The sequence below is a fragment of the Rhinopithecus bieti genome, unplaced genomic scaffold (assembly GCF_001698545.2).
Source record: "Rhinopithecus bieti isolate Rb0 unplaced genomic scaffold, ASM169854v2 scaffold_38631, whole genome shotgun sequence".
NCBI lineage: Eukaryota > Metazoa > Chordata > Mammalia > Primates > Cercopithecidae > Rhinopithecus > Rhinopithecus bieti.
Window position 1 is genome coordinate 1,091,013 of NW_016817145.1, and position 22,422 is coordinate 1,113,434.

A 22,422-nucleotide genomic window follows, 5' to 3' on the forward strand; every position below is an offset into this window, starting at 1 on the left:
TCCCTTTGTGGGTAACCCGACCTTTCTCTCTGGCTGCCCTTAAGATTTTTTGTGTTATTTTACTTCTTAGCCTTAATTTTTTTATCTAAAAGTGGGAGTAATAACACCAACATCATAAGACTATCGGGAAAATGAGATAAGAATCTCTCTGAGAATGCACATGCTAGAGTCCATTCCTAGGAAGCATCCAGTAAATGTTAATAATAACAGTAGCTCATCCTTTAACATGCTTTTCATGTGTTAGGCACATTTAACTTATTTTGTAGGTAAAGAAACTCAGGCATAGAGAGACTAGGAAATATGATCACAGCAGTGAGAGAGCTAAGATTAAGCCCAGGTTCCAGAGTTGAAGACGTTTTCAAAATAATTTTATTATGAAAATTTCAAGCATGAATAAAAAATAATGTAACAAATATCCCCATGCCCATCATCCAGCTTCAGCAATTGCCAACTCATAGCCAATCATGTTGGGTGAATATTCCCACTCACTCTACACCCCACATCCCAACATACACACACTCCCCCTGCTGAATATATACATATGTATCCCTAAAGGATAAGGACTCTTTTTCTTTAACATAAGTACACTACCATACTCACACACAAAAGAAGAATTAATAAGTCTTCATTATGTTCAGATATTCAATCAGCATTCCTCTGATTGTCTTAAAAATTTTTCTTATGTAAACTTGTTCAAATCAGGGTTCAAACAACATGGACACATTACATTTGGTTGATATGCCACTGAGATTAATCTATAGACTCTGTTACCTCTTTTTTTTTTTCTTACAATTTATTTGTTGGAAAAAACTAGGTCATTTAACCCATATGGCCCTCTAAGTTCTGGATTTTGCTGATTTTATTTCATAGTGTTGTTTAACATGTTTCTCTTTCTCCTGAATTTACTATAAACTGACAGTTAGAGCGAGGGGCTTGATCTGAGTGAAGGTTTTTATTTCCCCCCTTTGGTATTTGTTTCTTTGGCTTGCAAGAAAACTTCCTAGGTGGTTTTATGTACTTCTGTTAGGCGGATTATAATTCATACCTGGCTGTCTCTCTTTTGGTGATGGTTTTGTCCATTGATGATTATTGCCTAGATCCATTATTTCACCAGAGATTATCTAAACAGTGATAATATAATTCTACTCCTTCTCATTTTATAAACCGGGAAATTTCTCCAAAGAAAAAGTTCTTAGGATCAACTATTTGGTTACTGGAAGATACAACCCATGTAGGAAAGGCACGTTAAATGCTTGGTAATCTTTTTTTTTTTTAACAGTTTTCAGAATAGTGGACTGATTACCTTGGAGCTCCCCAGAATGATCAGTGTATTGATGATGAACTCAGATGGAACATAGAGGCCTTTTCAGTGCATAGAACCAGGAGTTCATACTAATATTTTCAATTCAGATTTAAGATTACAAATTTGCATAACTTCTTTGATTTTATATTTGTATCTTTTTTCTTATGCTAAAAATCTTGATTTCCAACAGCATTGACATAATTCCTTATTTTCTTTAACACACATGCACACACACACAGTCACACAATGGTTTTTAAACTCCGTAATGTATGCTATATAATAAAAACTATGTAACTGTAAATAATAACAATGTGAATATTATGATTATTGAAAGCAGTCCAAAATATCTTTTATAGTTCTTTTTGTCCTTAGGTTATATCCCACTAGGCGTATATAATCAAATTATTGTTTTCATTTTTGTTTTTGTGTTTTGAGACAGGGCCTCGTTCTGTCACCCAGGCTGAAGTGCAATGGCATAATTATAGCTAACTGTAACCTCGAACTCCTGGGCTCAAAAGATCCTCCCACCTTAGCCTCCCAAGTAGCTGCTACAGGTGTGCACCACCATGCCTGGCAAGTTTATCTTTTTTTAAGTAGAAATGAAGTCTTACTATGTGGCCCAGGCTCACCTGGAACTCCTGGGCTCAAGTGATCCTTCTGCCTCTACCACCAATGTATTCGTATTAATGGATTGGTATTGCAGGTGTCAGCCACCACACCCAGCCCAAATTATTGTTTTAAAATGACTTGAAATAACTCCTCTTCATATGATAATGCCACTAACTCACTACACAGGTTAATTTGTTTCATTTGTTTTCAGTTTTTGGAAAAATTTTTGTATTTAATTTAATTTGTTTTATACTTTTATAAAACATTTACATGTTTCTAAATCAAATCTACAAAATAAGGTACATTCAGAACAGGCTGACTTCCGTTTCCTTTGTCCTGTTACTTCTCCTCCCAATAAGTCATCCTTTTAGTGAACATCTTATTTTTATTTACAAATATGTTTGTATTTACCGTCTTAGGTAAATGGTTGTATACTATTACACTTTTCTGTACTCTGATTTTTAAATTTGACAACATATTCTAGATATCATCTTAAAGCAATGTAGAGAAATATTCATCTTTTTTTTATAGCTGCATTGTGCACCATGGTGCAAATGCACCATTATTTATTTGGCCTGTCCCTTATTAATGGTCATGTAGATTGTTTTCAATCTTCTGCTGTCACAAGCATGCTGCATTAATTAGTTTGGCCCATAAGTCTTTTTCTATTAAGTGTATCTTTGGAATAGATTCAAAATTTTAGATGCTAAGACAAAGGGTAAATACATAATATGCTGCCCTTTTTAATGGGAGAAAACATCAGATAACTTTGTTAAGAGATGACTTAGAGATGGAAATTTGCTTAATTTTTCTATTTGGTCTTCACACTTACTATACTTCCTGTCAGTGTATAAGATAACATCAGCGTTCAGACGTTTGTCAAAATACCAGTGTAGACCATCAGTGCCTTGCCTTTGCTTTTTAGGTTCATATTCTAGGTTGAGAACAGTAAATATTTTGGTTAGAAAGTGAAGTCTCTCATCAGATGCTGAAGAAATAAAAGAGGAGAGTACATTACTTCAAAAATGATGATTTTGTGCATTCTTCTGAAATAATAAATTTCCTGGGTTCAGAGGACAAGGTAGAAAACATTTTCTCCTGTTGACCCCCTCACTGTAGGAAATGAAGTACTGATTTTATCAATAAGTGAAAGTTACTCAAGTAACTGTTTAAGGTATCTAAAATTTCTTATCATTTTTGCGGATTCTAGGATTTTAGACTTTCTAAATTATGAATGCTTTTCTTCGGTACTTGTTGATGCTTCTTCCTTATCCCCAGTAGTACAACTCAAAACAGAATATTTTAGGAGTTTTCACTCTTTCATTAAGTTCTGTTCACATTCACATTAATAACGAATGAATTTAATTGTTATACTGCTCTGCTTTTTGGGAAAGAGTGAGGTAACACTTTTAATATCATAGTGTAAGCTATAAATTTCATTAAAATTCAAATTATCAGAGAAATAATTTTGATTTCTACCTAATACAGTGTATACATGGGGACCTTCTTGAGATGTATTTTCCAAAAGATCTTCCTAAAGTGACAAGAGGTTGCTCATATCATTTGAGGTTCCTCATAAAATGTAATAAGATGTTATGCTTTATATACATTTACAATTCAAGTTACCGTTGTAACTCTAATTCTATGTATGTGTACTTCAAATTATAATTCTAATTTAGTTAAGGCTTCACAGCAATTTTTTTGTTGTTTCTTAAATTTGTTTTCTAAATTTTAAATTTAAATTTTACATTTCTGTTTCTACTAAAATTCAAAATTGTGACTTAGCAAAAGGGAGGGATTATTCCACATTAAAAGAGACAGAGATTTAAGGGAGATAACCAAGTTCAATGAGTGACCCTTTTTTTTCTGCTACAAAAATGGATCAATGAGTGAGTCTTCCTCAGACAACTGGGGAAATTTGAGTCTTGCGTGATTATGAAACAATACTACAAAACAATTGTTAATTTTATTTACATTACAGTGGTGTTGTGACTATATAAGAAAATCATCCCTCCCCCACTTTTTTAAAGAGTTGTAATTGTAGACTTCTGTATTAAAGAGGAAAGTGGCATGATGTCTGGGATCTTCTTTTCAATAATCTCCCCAGGCCAGGCGCGGTGGCTCACGCCTGTAATCCCAGCACTTTGGGAGGCTGAGACGGGCGGATCACGAGGTCAGGAGATCGAGACCATCCTGGCTAACACGGTGAAACCCCGTCTCTACTAAAAATGCAAAAAATGAGCCAGGTGTGGTGGCGGACGCCTGTAGTCCCAGCTACTTGGGAAGTTGAGGCAGGAGAATGGCGTGAACCCAGAAGGTGGAGCTTGAAGTGAGCCGAGATCGCACCACTGCACTCCAGCCTGGGCGACTGAACGAGACTGTCTCAAAAATAATAATAATAATAATAATAATAATAATAATCTAGCCAAAAATTGAGGGGATGTAGTCAATGAAAGAAGTATAATAAAACATGGATTTATTGTTGGAGCCAGGCTTATGGGGCTTGATTGTGCTTTCTAGTTTTATATATGTTTGGAATTTTTTGTGGTAGTTTTTTGTTGTTGTTTTCTGTTTGTTTGTTTTTGTTGTTGTTGTTTTTGAGACGGAGTTTGCACTCTGCTGCCCAGGCTGAAGTGCAGCGGTGCCATCTTGGCTCACTGTAACCTCTGCCTCCCAGGTTCAAGTGATTCTCCTGCTTCAGCCTCCAGAGTAGCTAGGACTACAGGCATCCCCCACCACACCTGGCTAATTTTTTGTGTTTTCAATAGAGACAGGGTTTCACCAAGTTTACCAGGCTGGTCTCGAATTCCTGACCGCAGGTGATCTGCTCACCTCGGCCTCCCAAAGTGCTGGGATTACAGGTGTGAGTCATTGCGCCCGGCCTGTGATACAGTATTTTTAAAAGTAACTTTAAAGTATTCATTTTAAATGGCAAAAAGAATATACCTTCTTCGTAAAATAATTCAAACAGTACAGAAGGTTATAAAGAAAAAATCAGCACCTCTTCCAGCCCCAATTTGACTTGCTAGAGCTAATTGTTTGGTTTACTTTGGTAAGATATTTTTGTGTGTATATAATGCAAAAGTATTCACATACATTTAACAAAAATGGAATCATACTATACATACTATTTTGCTGCTTATCTTCTTTTTTACTTTCAAGTCTATCATGGCCCTCCTTCTCTCAGTATATGTAGGTTTACATCCTTCTAAAAAATGCACATGGATGGATGTTTCAGGATTTAAGTCTTCATCTTGTTCGTTGACATTTAGGTTATTTTATGTTTATTTGCTTTTCAGACAATATTATAATAAACACCCTCATCAATATCCTGTGTGAATATTTTTGTATAGACTTCTAGAATTTAAACTACTAGGTCAAATCATTCATTTATTCTCTCTCTCTCAGAAAATTCTGCCAACCCTGAGAAATGCCAGTGTTACTGTTTTCACCGACACTGGATTTTATCAGTCTTTATTTGTTGCCAGTCTGAGAGTCAGTCAAAAGATGGGAACTCACTGTCGAATATGTAACTTCTGTAATTATGAAAGTACTATCCTTAGGAAAACATGTTCTTGTATTTAGGTTGATTTTCTAGCCCTTCCAATAATGAGGATTTACTTACATTCTCTGGAATTCCATTTCCTAGGCTCAGTAATGATGCTAATCCCTCCCTCCTGGGGTTGTTCTGAGTATTGTCTCGAATAATAAAAGATGTCTGAAATAGCTTATTAATTCCATTAACTATATTAGTTATTGCCGCTATAACAAATTACCACATATGTAGTGGCTTAAAAACAACACAAATTTATCCTTAGAGTTTGGTAGGCAGAAATTCACCATGGGTTGGATCTCACTGGGCTAAAATCAGAGTGTCAGCAGGTCCACATTCCTTTCTAGAGGCTCTGAGGAGAATCCTTTGCCTTGCCTTATCCAGCTTCTGCAAGTTTCCCATATTTCATGACTCAGGCCCACCTTCTCTGTCTTCAAAGCGCCTCTCTGACCATTCCTCTGTAGTCATATCTCCCTCTGACCACAGCCAGGAAGGGGTTCTTTGATATTAAGGACCTGTGTGATTAGATTGGACCTACCCAGGTAGTCCAGGATAAATGCCCTCACCCCAAGGTGCTTAACTTAATCATATCTGCAAAATCCCATGCAAAATAATATCTTCATGGATTACAGGGATTAGAGCATGGACATCTTTTGGGGAGGGGGGCAATTTGCATTATTCTGCTTGCCACATTAACTATAAAGTATACTTCTCAGAAAAATAATTTATATTTAAACAGTAATGAGAGGGAATTAGCCTTAAATATTAAAAGCTATTACAAAGCATTGAAATTGTTGCTGACATATAAATAGATATGCAGAGTCTAACAATAGACCCAGCTACATTCAAAATTGACTTATTTTAAAGGTGTCATTTCAAAGTAATGAAGAAAAGGTGGGTTATTTAGTAAATGACATGGAATAACTAGCTAGCTGTCTAGAAAAAGTTGAAAGCATACCTCATATCTTACACCATATAAATTCTGTTTGAACTAAAGATTCAGTTACTTTTTAAAAAAACAGAACCATCAAAGTATTAGAAATAAATGTGGAGTTAGCAAGTCTGAAACTACTTTATGTGTAGAAGCCACTTTTTGTATACAAATAGCTAAACAGAGATGAGAGCCAGGTTTCTTACTCTCAGAGAAAGAAGATAAATAAGCACAAGGACTAGAATGAATCTTGCAGTAGTTGATTGGAATTGATAGTGTTAGTTCTTAACATATATGCAGATGAATAGACACAGAAAGAAATATAGATATGTATGTATGCAGGAGTTAGTATGCATGCATGTATTTCCGAGCTCTGTCCACCGAGAAGGCCTAGCAATGACACCCTGGTAACAGTAAGTGCACCTACTAGTGTGGGGAAAATACAAGATGAACCTGAAGCATCTTTTAGTGCCATAAAGTAAGGAAGTGCTCAGAAAGGATGGGCATGTCAAAAGGGCACATGACTCAACCTAAAAGTTTCCAGTGACCAAAGCTGGAACAATTTGAGGAACAGAATAAATAACAATCAATTATAACTTGTAGAATAAAATAAATATCCATGAGTTCATCCTGACATAAATAATTGAATAAATAAAGATATAAATGAGGGAGAAGGGACAATTCTAACAAATATAGAAGGAATTAGAGAAATAGAAAATCACCATTGGGACACCGCAGTGATCATTGTTGGAGGCAAGATCCACCAATTGATGCTAAAATTACTGGACAAAAGTTCTAGGAGTGCCCAGGCACGGTGGCTCACACCGGCAATCCCAGCACTTTGGGAGGTCAAGATGGGTGGATCACCTGAGGTCAGAAGTTAGAGACCAGCCTGGCCAACATGATGAAACCCTGTCTTTATTAAAAATGCAAAACTTAGCTGGGCATGGTGGCGCGCACCTGTAATCCCAGCTACTCGGGAGGCTGAGGCAGGAGAATCGCTTGAACCTGGGAGGTGGAGGCTGCAGTGAGTCAAGATCACGCCACTGCACTCGACCTGGGTTAAAGAGTGAGAGTCTGTCTCAAAAAAAAAAAAAAAAAAAAAAACATATTCTAGGATTAACAGGATATTTGCATAGTCTTAAAATATCTCCTCCAAGATGGTTATTAATGGCAAATGGAAAAATAGTAATTTTATAATAGATAAACTCAGCAGACACCAGCTTAAGCAAGTAAGCACATTTAAAATCACTAGTACACCAGGTGTAGTGGCTCATGCATGTAATCCCAGCACTTTGAGAGGCCGAGGTGGGCCTATCACTTGCCCAGGAGTTCGAGACCAGCCTGGGAAACATGGCAGAAACCCATCTCTACAAAAAATTTTAACAAATTAATTGAGCATGGTGGCACACACCTGTAGTCCTAGCTACTTGTGACTGAAATGGAAGGATTCCTTGAACTTGGAGATTCAAGGCTTCAGTGAGCCATGATAGCACCACTGCACTCCAGCCTGGGCAACAGAGTGAGAACCTGTCTCAAAAATTAAATAAATAAAATTACCAGTAATAAGACGTCAATATGATGCGCATCACTTTTGTGAAATTCTTGCCAAAAATATGTAACCTCATATAAATATCAGACAAACCCAAATTGAGGAACAATCTAGAAAATAACTGATATTCCTCAAAAATGGCATTGTCATGAAAAATAAGGAAAGACTAAGGAACTCTCACATTGGAAGAAACTACAGAGACAAAACAAATGTAATGTTGAATCTGGGGTTGGTGAAATGAAAGAAATAACAGTGTAAAAAATGGTAAAATCTGAGTAAAGTCCATAATTTAGTGAATAGCATCGTGCCAGTGTCAATTTCTTAGTACTGATAATGGTACTATGTGCAAGATGTTAACATTAGGGGAATGTAGGTCAAAGGTATACAAGAACTCTACTATTTTTGCAGGATTTTTTTTGTAAATCTAAAATGATTTCAAAACAAAAAATTAAAAAAAGGAAATTAACAGTAAAGGTATTAGAAGTACATGTGAGAGAATTATAATCCCAGAGTAATAAAGGCCTTTCTAAGTATGACGTATCTAGAAGAGGTTGATAAGAATAAAAATCTCTACATATAAAAAAATTCCCAAAACAAAGACTCGTGTAAAACTGAAAAAAACATATGCAAAACATGACAAATGAAAGGCTGGTTTCTTTAATGTGTAAAGCACCTATATAAATAAACATGTAAAGGACCAGCCAGTAAAAAAAAATGGATAAACAATTTCACGTACAGTTCACAGTGGTAAAATGGTTCTTTTATTTATTTTGTTTTTTTGTGTGTTTTCTTTAGAGACAGGATCTTGCTCTGTCACCCAGGTTGGAGTGCAGTGATGTGACTATAGTTCACGCAGCCACAAAATCCTGGACTCAGGCAATCCCCTTGCCTCAGTCTCCTGAGTAGTAGGCGTGTGCCACCAAACCTGGCTAATTTTTAAAAATTTTTTGTAGAGATGAGGTCTCACTCTGTTGTCCAGGTTGGTCTCAAACTCCTGGGCTTAAGCATTCCTCCTGCCTCAACCCCCCAAAATGTTGGGATTACATGCATGAGTCACTGTGCCCAGCCTAGAAGTGGTTCTTAAACATGAAAAGATGCTTAATCTTTCTCATAGAAAGAGTAATGCCAATTGCAACTACACTGAAGTACCATTTCTCACCTAGATTAAAGGTTTTTTTTAAAAATGGTTGATAATATGCTGGCAAGAGTATGAAAAACAGGCATCCCTTTAGGCGAGTCATAGGAATGTAAGTAGACACTTTTTGTGGGGGCTGATTTGGCACTGACTTTCGAAATTACAAAGGCACGTATTCTTGACTCAGCAGTTCCACTTTAGGAATTTCCAAGTCTGTATTCTCATGCGAAGAATGACACACACTGTATGGTACATACAGTGGCATTAAGCACAGCATTGCTTATAAAAGACTGAAAGCAAATGCCCTACAATAGAGATCATGTTAAAGAAATGAAGGTGGCTGGGCACAGTGGCTCACGCCTCTAATCCAAGCACTTTGGGAAGCTGAGGCGGGAAGATCGCTTGAGCCCAGGAGTTTGAGACCAGCGTGGGTAATATAGTGAGACCCTGTCTCTATCCACAAAAAAGATTAGCCAGACATAGTGGCATACATACATCTGTAGGCCCACCTACTCAGGAGATGGAGGCAGGAGGACCACTTGGGCCTAGGAGTTTGAGGCTGCAGTGAGCCATGATTATGCCACTGCATTCCAGCCTGGGTGACAGAGCGAGGCCCTGTGTCAGGAACACAAAAGAAAAAGAAGAAATGAAGGTATATGGGTACAAAGCTATCGTATCCATCTGTAAAATGTTGTAAGGAAGTTCTGCATATACTGATATAAACTATTTCCAAGATACCATTAATCGAAAAATGCAAAGTACAGAACAATTTTTATAGTATACTACCATTTATGGTTTTTTAAGAAAGGATTTATGTTTGTAACAGTGATTACTTTTGGAGAGGTGAACTAGATGATAGGGGTACAAGGAAGAATTTTCACCAAATATACTTTGTATCAAATTTTTATCATGTGAATATGTTATTTATTCAAATAAATTTTAATACTAAGTTATTTTATTCACAGAACCTTATCTGCATTAGCTCACTGGTCTGTCATTTTTAGTGACACACCGTATCTTCCACTCTTGGCATTTCCATTCGTAAAATTATTCCAGAACAACCAACTCATCTGTTTTGAAGTGATTGCTACTCTCATAAGTAAGTAAATACTTTAAGTATGAGATCAAGAATGGATTCTTATACATTTTCCTGATGTCTTTGCACCTTTGCAACATTTAACAATTCTAGATGTCTCTACTTTTAAGCCACGAAAGTGTGAAACACTAAGGTATCAAACGTAAAATAGACAATTGAAGCATTTATATGTAAACCTTTTTATTTAGAAGAAAATTTGGATAGTTAAGTTTTAAAAGATATTACAGACTGGATTTAGATAGTAAGAATGAAGCAGATCCTTCACTTACTGAAAGACAGTTACTCTTCATAGAACTGTTATAATTATAAAGCATTGCTACTCAGGAGGCTGAGGCAGGAGAATCACTTGGACCCGGGAGGCAGAGGCTGCAGTGAGCTGAGATTGCTCTACTGCACTCCAGCCTGGGCAAGACAGAGTGAGATCCCATCTCAAAAAATAATAATAATAATAATAATTTATTGTCTGCATAATCTGCATAATATAGTATTTCATCTTATAGATATATCATTTATGTATTCTACAACTGCAAGAATTTTATTTTTCTAACTTTTCCATACTTTCAAAGCAGTTTCTTGTTGTTGTACTACTTTTACTTCATGTTATATATATTTCCCTTATTTTTATAAATTTCATAAACAGTTTTATTGGCCATTATTACATAATGTGCATGTACTAGTTTAATCTTCTTGGATATTTAGATTGTTTCTAATTTTAACCTCTTTTTTTCTAAGACGGGAGTCTCACTCTGTCACCTAGGCTGGAGTGCAGCAATGCTATCTCGGCTCACTGCAACCTCCACCTCCTGGGTTCATGTAATTCTCCTGCCTCAGCCTCCTGAGTAGCTGGGATTACAGGCACCTGCCACACACGCCCAGCTAATTTTTGTATTTTTTTAGTAGAGACAGAGTTTCACCACATTGGCCAAGCTGGTGTCGAACTGCTGACCCCAAGTGATCTGCCCACCTCGGCCTCCCAAAGTGCTGGGATTACAGACGTGAGCCACCCCCCGCACCCGGCATTTTATCTATTAAAAGTAACACTGTTATAACTATCTTTGCATACAAACATAATAGTTTCCTTTGGGTAGATTCCCAGAATTGGTGTTAACAGGTCATAAAATGTGAATAATTGATTCCCCAAAAGGGTTGTCATATGGTTTGGATGTGTGTCCTCTCCAAATATCATGTTGAAATGTGATCCCTGATGTTGGAGGTGGGGCCTAGTGGGAGGTATTGGATCATGAGGGTGAATCATTCATAAATGGCTTAGCACCATTCTCTTGGTTGTAAGCGAGTTCTCGCTCAGTTCACACGAGATCCAGTGGTTTAAAAGAGTGTGGTACGACCTGCCCTGTGCGCTCCACTGGCACAGGTGCGAGTCTGATGGATACTGGGTGACTCTGCCTCACTGAGGAAAAAGAACGAAACATTAGCAAGGCAATTCCAAGAAGCTGAGAGGCAGAATGTCATCACCTGCGATCTTCGTGCAGATTTGCCAGGAAAAGCACAAGAAGCACCCAGATACTCCAGTCACCTCAGAGTTTTCTCAGAAGGGCTTCAGAGAAATGGAAGACCATGTCTGCTAAAGAGAAGGGAAAAGTTGAAGACATGGCAAAGGCAGACAAGTTTCATCATGAAAGAAATCAAAACCTACATCCCTCCTAAAGGGGAAACAAAGAAGTTAAAGGATCCCAATGCATCTCACAAGAGGCCTCCTTTGGCCTTTTTCTTGTTCTGTTCTTAATATTGCCTTGAAATCAAAGGAGAACATCCAGCCTATCCATTGGTGATGCTGCAAAGAAACCGGGAGAGACGTGGAGCTACACCACCACAGATGACAAGCAGCCTTTTGACAAGAGGGCTGCAAAGCCGAAGGAAAAATGCAAAAAGGATATTGCTGCATACCAAGCTAAAGGAAAGCCTAATGCAGCAAAAATGGGAACCGTCAAGGCTGAAAAAAGCAAGAAAAAGGAAGATGAGGAAGATGAAGAAGATAATGAATAAATTGGTTCTAGCACAGGTTTCTCTTCTTGTCTATAAAGCATTTAACACTCCTGTACACACTCACTTCTTCTAAAGAAAAAAATTGAAATGTCAAGCTGTGTAACATTTGTTTAAACTGTACAGTGTCTTTTTTTTATATGGCTAACACCCTATTGAATGTCTTTAGATAGCCTTGTCCTGGTGATATTTTCAATAAGATTAACTTTGCTTGGTACACTATAGGGATTATAAATTGGCATAGAAATTTAAAAGCGAGTTTTTGTTAATCCACAGCACAAATTATTTTGTATGGAGATAGTAGTTTTTCATCTTCAATTTTCTCTAATGTAGCTTATACAAAATAAATGTTTTGTTAACTGAATACCACTCTATAATTGCAACAACAGCAACAACAAAAAAGTTGCAACTGTTTTGTTGACATCCTGTGCTTCTAAGTTTAAGCACAATTTAAAAAAATTTACTGACCGGGTGTGGTGGCTCACACCTGTAATCCCAGCACTTTGGGAGGCCGAGGCGGGCGGATCACGAGGCCAGGAGATTGAGACCATCCTGGTGGCCACTGTGAAACGCTGTCTCTACTAAAAATACAAAAAGATTAGCTGGGCGTGGTGGCGGGCACCTGTAGTCCCAGCTACTCGGGAGGCTGAGGCAGGAGAATGGCATGAACCCAGAGGGGCGGAGCTTGCAGTGAGCAGAGATCGGGCCACTTCACTCCAGCCCGGGCGACAGAGCAAGACTCTGTCTCAAAAAAAAATTTAAAAATGTACTGAACTTCAGCTAAATACTAGCACTGCTGGGATATGCCATTGTTTTGGCTTTTAGGTTTTAGCCTAGTTGTGACTTAGAAGATATTTTGAAGGAAAAGTCAAATCTATGTATAATTTGGAATGTATTTGTAAAAGTATTTTTTAGACACTGGAGTCTCTTTTATGACAAGACATAAAGTCTTTTGGTTTAGCAAAGAATCTCCACACGATTATCATTTCTCTGTATTTTGCTATCTGTCAGTTCTCTCTCTAGGTCCTCTACCCATGCATTTGTGGTGCATCAAAGCAGAATAAAATACTTAAGAGCAGGCAGATGGTTACTGTATGTAGTAGGATATCCTTTTGCTAATGAAAACAGTGCTCTCTTAATGAAGACTGTAAGGATCAGGGCTTTGGGTGCATGTGTGGTGGTTTAAATTCTCAGAACTGCCAGTGTCTGAGACATAATAGGTACTCAGTTGCTGAACCATATTTTCCTCTTAAAATTAAGAGCTAGGCTGGACGCAGTGGCTCACACCTGTAATCCGAGCACTTGGGAAGGCCAAGGCAGGCAGATCACCTGAGGTCAGGGGTTCGAGACCAAACTGGCCAACATAGTGAAACCCTGTCTCTACTAAAAATACAAAAAAAAAAAAATTAGCTGGGCATGGTGGTAGGTGCCTGTAATCCCAGCTGCTTGTGAGGCTGAGACAGGAGAATCGCTTGAACCCAGGAGTCAGAGGTTGCAGTGAGCCGAGATCACGCCACTGCACTTCAGCCTGGGCCACAGAGTGAGACTCCGTCTCAAAAAAAAAAAAAAATTAAGAGAGCTGCAGAGAATTTGAAATATTTTTTAAAGCTCAGTCTTTGCAAGGTTTTATTTATGACTTCATTATTAACCCAAATTTAAATGATCAATAATAAGTGAAATAATGGAACTCCAGAATTGGAAAGTTCTTATAAACCACTGTAATCTAGTATTCTGTTGATAAAGCCTTCTTTTGCTATTTTGAGATAGGAGATCTTATTATCAAAGGATGAATCTACAACTCAATATTTAAAATTTAAAAAATTTAAAAATTAAGTAAAGGAGAGATTAAACATAGTCTTATGGAACAAAACAAACTGATGGTCTTATATACAGTTTTAAGAACAATATGTGGGTGGTTCTAGTGATTACAGAGCGCAAGTGAGTCAAAGTCAGCCTTAGGGTTAGTTGAATTTATTCTACTTCGGATTAGCTGACTTTCAAAGAATGCCACTGTTACTGATTTGTTGGTTTTCCTTTTATTTTATTTTATTTTTTTTGAGACGGAGTCTTGCACTGTTACCCAGGCTGGAGTGCAGTGGCGCGATCTCGGCTCACTGCAAGCTCCACCTCCTGGGTTCACGCCATTCTCCTGTCTCAGCCTCCCAAGTAGCTGGGACTACGGGCACCTACCACCATGCCTGGATAATTTTTTGTACTTTTTAGTGGAGACGGGGTTTCGCTGTGTTAGCCAGGATGGTGTCTTTCTCCTGACCTCATGATCTGCCTGCCTCGGCTTCCCAAAGTGCTGGGATTACAGGCGTGAGCCACCACACCCAGCCAGATTGGTTGGTTTTCAAGTCAAGTTTACTGAAACAAATTGTCAATGATCAATTAGATATGAAACCAGTCCTGGTGACTATTTACTGGTTATTCCTTATTACCATGGTTATAGAACAATCAGTCATTTCCTCGAAATGAGGACTTTTTATCGTCATTATAACGTTTGAGGGATTAAGGGATACAGTATATACAATTTTGGTTACATATGGTTGTAATTTTGGTTACATACGAATTTTAGTAAATTTGAGGAGCCCGGCATGCTAACGTTGATTACATTTAATGAAGAGTTAATAGGGGCCCTTTTTAAAAAGATCATTTTGTTAATTAGGTGATGAACAAAGCAGGAGTCAGAAGCCAGGATGCCATCAGGAGTATTTTGGGAAGTTGTGTTTGTTTGTTTTAATTAACACTTCTTCATTGACTACTGTAAGGAAATTTGCAAAATTTCTATAAACATACTATGTTAGCATGATGGAATTTTAAAATCAATGTCATATAATATAAAGAGTTATATTTTTTATTATTCATGGCCATATTGGGAACATAAAGATTGGATACATTTAAGAATTGCAAGGATTTTTGATAACATAGAAAGATACTTAAAGATACATTTCTTTTTTTTCCTTCATAGTCAATTGGTGTCAACACTGGTTTGAATATTTTCCTAATCCTCCTATCAATATTCTTAGTATGATAGAAAATGTTTTGGCATTTCATGACAAGGAACTGCTGCAACACTTCATAGATCATGATATAACTTCCCAGGTAAGAAGCATAAGGTTTTCAGAATAACATGCCTTATTTTGTAAGCTAATGTTGGTTCTGATATAAACAGTATTTTCTTGAAGGAGTATAATAAAAAGCATACTATATGTTGTGTTTTTAACAATATTCCATTCTTTTCTTCATTAAACTGCCTTCCTGAAAGTCTGTAAAGAAGGGTCCAAATTAAGGTAGTTATTTTCATAATTATGTATTTAATATGATTTTCATAGCTTAAATCGAATGTAAGGTAATATTACCAATGACTCTGTTTTTACTTTTCCCTAGAAAATGATAAATTTTCCTTATCTGTTTTAGCTATATGCATGGCCTCTTCTTGAAACTGTGTTCTCGGAAGTGCTGACAAGAGAGGAGTGGCTGAAACTGTTTGATAATATCTTTTCCAACCATCCTTCCTTCCTTCTGATGACTGTTGTAGCCTACAACATATGTTCTAGAGTGCCTCTGCTCAACTGTAATCTTAAAGATGATTTTGAGGTAATGATCCTTGTTCTTAACAGAAGGTTCTCAAATATCAGTTATTTCTCTCTCTCTCTCTCTTTTTTTTTTTTTTTTTTTTTTTTTTGAGAACGGAGTCTTGCTCTGTTGCCCAGGCTGGAATGCAATGGCGCGATCTCAGCTCACTGCAACCTGTGCCTGCCGAGTTCAAGCAATTCTCCTGCCTCAGCCTCCAAGTAGCTGGATTATAGGTGCGCACCACCACACCCAGCTAATTTTTGTATTTTTAGTAGAGATGGGGTTTCACCATGTTGGTCAGGCTGGTCTCAAACTCCTGACCTCGTGATCCACCCACCTCTGCCTCCCAAAGTGCTGGGATTACAGGAGTGAACTACTGCGCCAGGCCATATCAGTTATTTCAGTTGAAAGATCCATTTATTTACTGAGTCCCTGTTATATGTCAGACACTGGTGCTAGGTGGTAGGAATATAAAGGATAACAAGTTAGACCACATCCCTACCCGTGTACAGTTTATAGACAATAAAGCAGGCAATTATAGCAGGCTAGTAGTCTTATAGCTTAAGAAAAGAATCATGGTAATATTGGGATTTGTGCTTTTTCCTTTTTTTTTTTTTTGAGACAGAATCTCCCTCTGTCGACCAGGTCGACCAGGCTGGAGTGCAATGGTGCAATCCCGGCTCACCACAACCTCCACCTCCCAGGTTCAAGTGATTCTCCTGCCTCAACCTCCCGAGTAGCTGGGATTACAGGTGCCCACCACCACACCCAGCTAAGTTTTTTGTATTTTTAATAGAGACGGGGTTTCACCAGGTTACCCAGGCTGGTCTCGAACTCCTGACCTCAGGTGATCCACCCGCCTCGGCCTCCCAAAGTGCTGGGATTAGAGGCGTGATCCACCGCACCCGGCTGCCTTTTGCTTTTATAAAGGATGTTTAACAGGTAGAGTGTTGTTAATTCTGTGCATAATCTTATCATGACCTATCTGGTCTTAAATAGTCTGAATGCTTATTATACACATGCAAAAGGTAACTGAGAATTTTGAGAATTGGCAGGAAAGTGTCTGAAAGCAAGCATTAAGATCATTATAAAAAGTAGATGCTCTTTTGGTAGACAAGATGAATTAGTTGGGTTATTGTGTGTGTGTGTGTGTTACCTATTTAGTGGTTACTGTCCGATTAAACTTTATATTTTACTCATGATCCCATGAGCGTAATTTGATCTTCCGGCAAAACAAAAAGTGGAAACATTTCAGATATTTTAAAGAACAGCTAATGGCCGGCGCGTGGCTAAGCCGTAATCCAGCACTTTGGGAGCCGAGACGGGTGGATCACGAGGTAAGAGATCGAGACCATCCGGTCCTACAGGGAAACCCCGTCTCTACTAAAAAAAAAATACAAAAAACTAGCCGGCGAGATGGCGGGCGCCTGTAGTCCCAGCTACTACACACGAGATGGCGTAACCGGGAGGCGGAGCTTACGTACCCGAGATCGGCACTGCACTCCCCTGGCGACAGAGCCAGACTCCATCTCAAAAAAAAAAAAAAAAAAAAGAATCAAGCTAATTTTATTTTCAAAGGCTAGTTTATAATTTATTATGGATTTTGAAGAAAAAATCCAGCAGAGTATTCCATTATAGCATTCTTTTTCTTTTGTATTAAACCTTCATTATTTTAAGTTTATGTCAAGATTAATCTTATGATTGTGAAACTCTGACATTTTAAATAAATTGCCGTCATTGTAAACGTGAGTAAAGAAAGCTAAATAATTTACAAAAAAAATGTATATCTTGAAAATAAGTTCACTTTTAAAAAAATTCTTGTTTTAATTCTACCTACCTCATAATTGATTTGTCTGGTAAATCTCGATTTAAACACCAAGTTTTCTTACAGTTTTTTTTTCACCATCGGAATAACCTGGATATAAATGTTGTGATTAGACAAGTTTATCATCTCATGGAGACCACGCCTACTGACATTCATCCAGACAGCATGCTTAATGTTTTTGTTGCACTGACAAAAGGGCAGTATCCAGTATTTAATCAATATCCAAAGTTTATTGTGGACTATCAGACACAAGAACGAGAAAGAATAAGGAATGATGAATTGGATTACTTAAGAGAGAGGTAATTATGGAATAGTTTTTCTTTTTCTGATACAACAAAATGTGTTTTAAACATAATAAGAAAGTTTTAATGAAAAAATACATTTGGCCGGGCGCAGTGGCTCACACCTATAGTCCCAGCACTTTGGGAGGCCAAGGCAGGCGGATCACAAGGTCAGGAGTTCAAGCCCAGCCTGGCCAACATGGTGAAACCCCGTCTCTACTAAAAATACAAAAAATTGCCGGGTGTAGTGGCGCGCACCTGAAGTCCCAGCTACTCAGGAGGCTGAGGCAGGAGAATCACTTGAAACCAGGAGGAAGAGGTTACAGTAAGCGGAGATCACACCGTTGCACTCCAGCCTGGGCAACAGAGTGAGACTTCATCTCAATAAAAAAAAGAAAAATACATTCACATTATGAGTATTTGTGTAAAATCAGGGTTTGAAGGCTGGAAATATTAAAGATAGTTAATTCTTGCATATGGAAACAAAATGGACTATACATTAATCGGTATACATTTTGTGTTTTGATGATTCTTGGATTTAAATTACTTAGCTTTCTTCTTTGTGTTTTCATACTAATATTACCTACTTAAGGCAGACAGTTGAAGATATGCAAGCTGAAGTTGACCAGCAAAGAGTTGAAGATGAAGCTTGGTACCAGAAACAGGAGCTGCTTCGTAAAGCTGAAGAAACAAGAAGAGAAATGCTCTTACAAGAGGAGGAGAAAATCATACAACAAAGACAGAGGTATGTGTTATCCCTTTAAAAAACAAATCTGGACATATAAAATGGTTGAATAATTTTTATGCTCTTTCATTTTTTCATTTTAGGAACAACATTATATATAGGATTACCCAGCTGTAGCATTTCTACTAAGCAACTATTAAGTTAATAAAAAGAATCTTTATATACCACTTTTCAAAAAATTGCTATGTAGTAAAATGTAATTCTAAAGCTATACTGAATATAATCTAGATTTGCACGGATTAATGTTCCTGGAAGGACATTATTTAGAAACATTATTCTATAGTGGGCAGAAATGCTTTGTCATAGAGTGCTGGGTACATCACCTGTAGTGGAGTATAATTTTTTTAATTGTGTTTTAAACATACCTGTGTGACCTGACAATTGTAACATAAAATGATTATGTCATTACTCATTTAACACTTTGGAGGACAGGGGAATTAGTATTAAATGCATATTCAAAAGTGTGTTAGCTGGGTGTGGTGCCACATACCTATAGTCCCAGCTACTAGGTAGGACCACTTGAGCCCAGGAGGTCAAGGCCAGCCTGGGCAACATAGTGAGACCCTGTCTCTTAAAAAAGAAAAAGAAAAAACTTAAAAATAAATACATAAAAGTATGTTAATAAGGTAAAATGTGTAAATTAAGTAAAGTTATGGGATAAACATTGAGACTAAGCCCAATTGTTGGGAAACTCACTTCTGTGTTTATTGATTCATATTCTTAGATGGAACTTTATGTAACAGATTTAGAGTGTGGGTTAAAAGGAACTACTGAACTGAGCCGGTGCGCTTTCTGCTAAAATTCTCAAAGCATAAGTATACACCATCTTTGGTAACGGTGGAGCAGTTCTGGCATTCTTTCAGATAACGGATATCAATTGTATTGAAATGATGGGCATGGTAGACTTGTTATGAAAAAGCTAAGTCATATTAGGAATTGCTTTATTTGTTCCACTTGATGTATTTTGTATTTAAGGCTAGCTGCTGTGAAAAGAGAGCTGAAAGTAAAGGAAATGCACTTACAAGATGCTGCAAGAAGGCGTTTTCTGAAGCTTCAGCAAGATCAACAGGAAATGGAACTAAGAAGACTGGATGATGAAATTGGGAGAAAGGTTTATTATTCTTACCTTAGTTCTCATACATCATCTCCATTTACTCTCACTTAAATGTAATGAACACCTTCAAATTAAATAATATTCTTAGAGTCCACCATGAATGCTAAATGGCCCCTTTAATTTTATTTTCCCCTTGGCGTTTCTCATTCTCTTTTGTATTTCATGAATGGCTAAATATTTAAGAAATGCCAGGAAAATTAGTCAAGTGTCCTTAGTGACTGTTTCTCTAAAAATAGAAATATCAGTATCAGTTAGCCATTAAGTTAATTTTTTTTTTTGAGATGGAGTCTCACTCTGTTGCTCAGGCTGGAGTGCAGTGGTGTGATCTCAGCTCAGTGCAACCTCCACCTCCCGGGTTCAAGCGATTCTCCTGCCTCAGCCTCCCAAGTAGCTGGGATTACAGGTGCGCACCACCACACCCAGCTAATTTTTGTATTTTTCATGAGATGGGATTTCACCATTTTGGCTAGGCTGATCTTGAACTCGTGACCTCAGGTGATCTGCCCATGTTGGCCTCCCAAAGTCCTGGGGTTACAGGCATGAGCCACCATGCCTGGCAGTTAATTTTTAATTAGGGGACATATTCTTTTTTCATGTAAAAATTATCTGTGGCCAGTGTAAAAATAATTTCCAGTACAAAATATATAGAATTAAAAATGGACCTTCTCCATCAGTCCTCATATCATCCCCAGAGAAACACTTTTAAAAAATGGTTAATTGGCCAGGTGCGGTGGCCCATGCCCGTAATCCTAGCACTTTGGGAGGCCGAGGCGGGCGGTTCACCAGAGGTCAGGAGTCCGGGACCAGCCTGGCCAACATGGTAAAACCCCATCTCTACTAAAAATACAAAAATTAGCTGGGCTTGGTGGCAGGTGCTTGTAATCCCAGCTACTCGAGAGGTTGAGGCCAGAGAATTGCTTGGCCCCGGAGGCATATGCTGCAGTGTGCCGAGATCTGAGATCACGCCACTGCACTCCAGCCTGAGTGACAGAGCGAGACTCAGTCTCAGAAAAAAAAAAAAGGTTAATTATATAGCCTTTCAGGTATGTTCTATAGATAGAGGAGTAATTATAGTCATGCTTTCCTATATTTGTACAAAAATGGGATTATTCTCATTATACATTGTTTTGTGACCTGCTTTTAAAATTACATATGTTGAATATCTTTTCATATTTGTTATGTGTATCTATTTCTTTTTTGTGGTTGTATAATATTCCATTGAATGAATAGCTTATTTAATCCTTTGTTATTGGACATTTAGGTTATTTGCAGTGTTTGCAAATAACAACCATGCTACATCATAAAAGTCTTTTTACTTGCACACATACTTTTGTTGAGTAACTTCTAAATTATGCCAAATTGTTCTCTAAAAATGAAATGGCTTAAGCTATTTTAAGACCGTAAGAGTACCCATCCCCTAGTATAGTCAATTGTACTGCATCAGTCTTAATATTTGCCAAGCAGATAGATGACAAATAGTCTATTTTAATTTGCCTTTTTTTATTATTAGTGAGGTTAAGTATCTTTTCTGTTACTTATCTACCATTTGTAGAATTACACATTACATATTTGTATCATTTGTCCATCTTTCTGTGAAGTTAGACTTAACTTTCTGTCAGGTTAGCTTACTTATTTCCAAAAGGCAAGTCAATTGTCCCAACACCGTTTGCTGACTATTAGCCAAGTCATTTGCCAACCGATGGTTTTTACATATTAAATTCTCTTACATACTTGATCTCCTTCCTTGCTTTTTTTCTATTCCTAGGCCAGTACCACACTGTTTGAATGACAGTAGCTTTGAAGTGTTTTACTAACTAGTCCTAATTCTCACTCATTAGTCTTCCTTTTCAGAGTTTTTGTCAGTATTCTCAAATGTTTATCATTCCAAATAGACTTTAAGAATTGTTTCCACTTTTGGAATTCTCACCTCTCCCAATCCCATTGGAATTTTTATTAGGATTGCACTGAATTTATGCACTAATTTAGAGTTTCAAGCCTAGTTTTGATAAAATACTCAGTATTTTTTAAGACTTTTTTTTTTTTTTTTTTTTTTTTTTTTTTTTTTTTTGAGACAGGGTCTCATTCTGTCACCTGGGCTGGTGTACAGTGGTGCAATCCCAGCTCACTGCAACCTCCACCTCCCAGGTTCAAGCAATTCTCATGCCTCAGCCTCCTGAGAAGATGGGATTACAGGTGCCTGCCACAACACCCAGCTAATTTTTGTATTTTTAGTAGATACGGAGTTTCACCATGTTGGTCAGGCTGATCTCCAACTCCACACTTCAAGTGATCTGCCCACCTCAGCCTCCCAAAGTGTTAGGATTACAGGCGCCTGGCCTAAGTCTTTCAAAGTATTTTTAATTCATATGTATTAGAAATCTATTATCTCTTTATAGCATCATACTTGTTTTGTTTAAAGCTTGTTAATTTTAAATTGGTTTTCAAAATCCAAGATTTCTTTTAATTTTCTCGTCTAGTGAATGAGATTGATATTTCATTACTGTAGAAAAGTATATGTTCTTCCCACAAAGTAAGCTCAGAACTCTGATGTCTTTATTCCAAACCCCTTTGAAACAGGAGGCGGCACTTTTTGGTCCAAGGATTCTATAAACTCCTTTCAGCAACATGATCTGGCCTCTGCCTACCCTTCCAGCCTCCTGTCCTCCCAGCTGCCTGTTCTGATGTTGTGCTCTGACCC

At 37.6% G+C, this 22,422-nt stretch overlaps 1 protein-coding gene across 5 annotated transcripts in view; it reads left to right on the forward strand.

The window, feature by feature from the left end:
- The window catches only part of TBC1D31 (TBC1 domain family member 31), a 79,639-nt gene that overhangs the window by 39,853 nt on the left and 17,364 nt on the right, over positions 1 to 22,422 (forward strand). For all 5 annotated transcript variants that reach the window (XM_017855884.1, XM_017855885.1, XM_017855886.1 and 2 more), the window contains exons 11-16: positions 10,049 to 10,182; positions 15,152 to 15,285; positions 15,601 to 15,780; positions 17,651 to 17,883; positions 18,458 to 18,610; positions 19,586 to 19,721. In XM_017855884.1, coding sequence (XP_017711373.1) covers positions 10,049 to 10,182; positions 15,152 to 15,285; positions 15,601 to 15,780; positions 17,651 to 17,883; positions 18,458 to 18,610; positions 19,586 to 19,721 — 970 coding nt within the window. The remainder of the gene's footprint in view (positions 1 to 10,048; positions 10,183 to 15,151; positions 15,286 to 15,600; positions 15,781 to 17,650; positions 17,884 to 18,457; positions 18,611 to 19,585; positions 19,722 to 22,422) is intronic.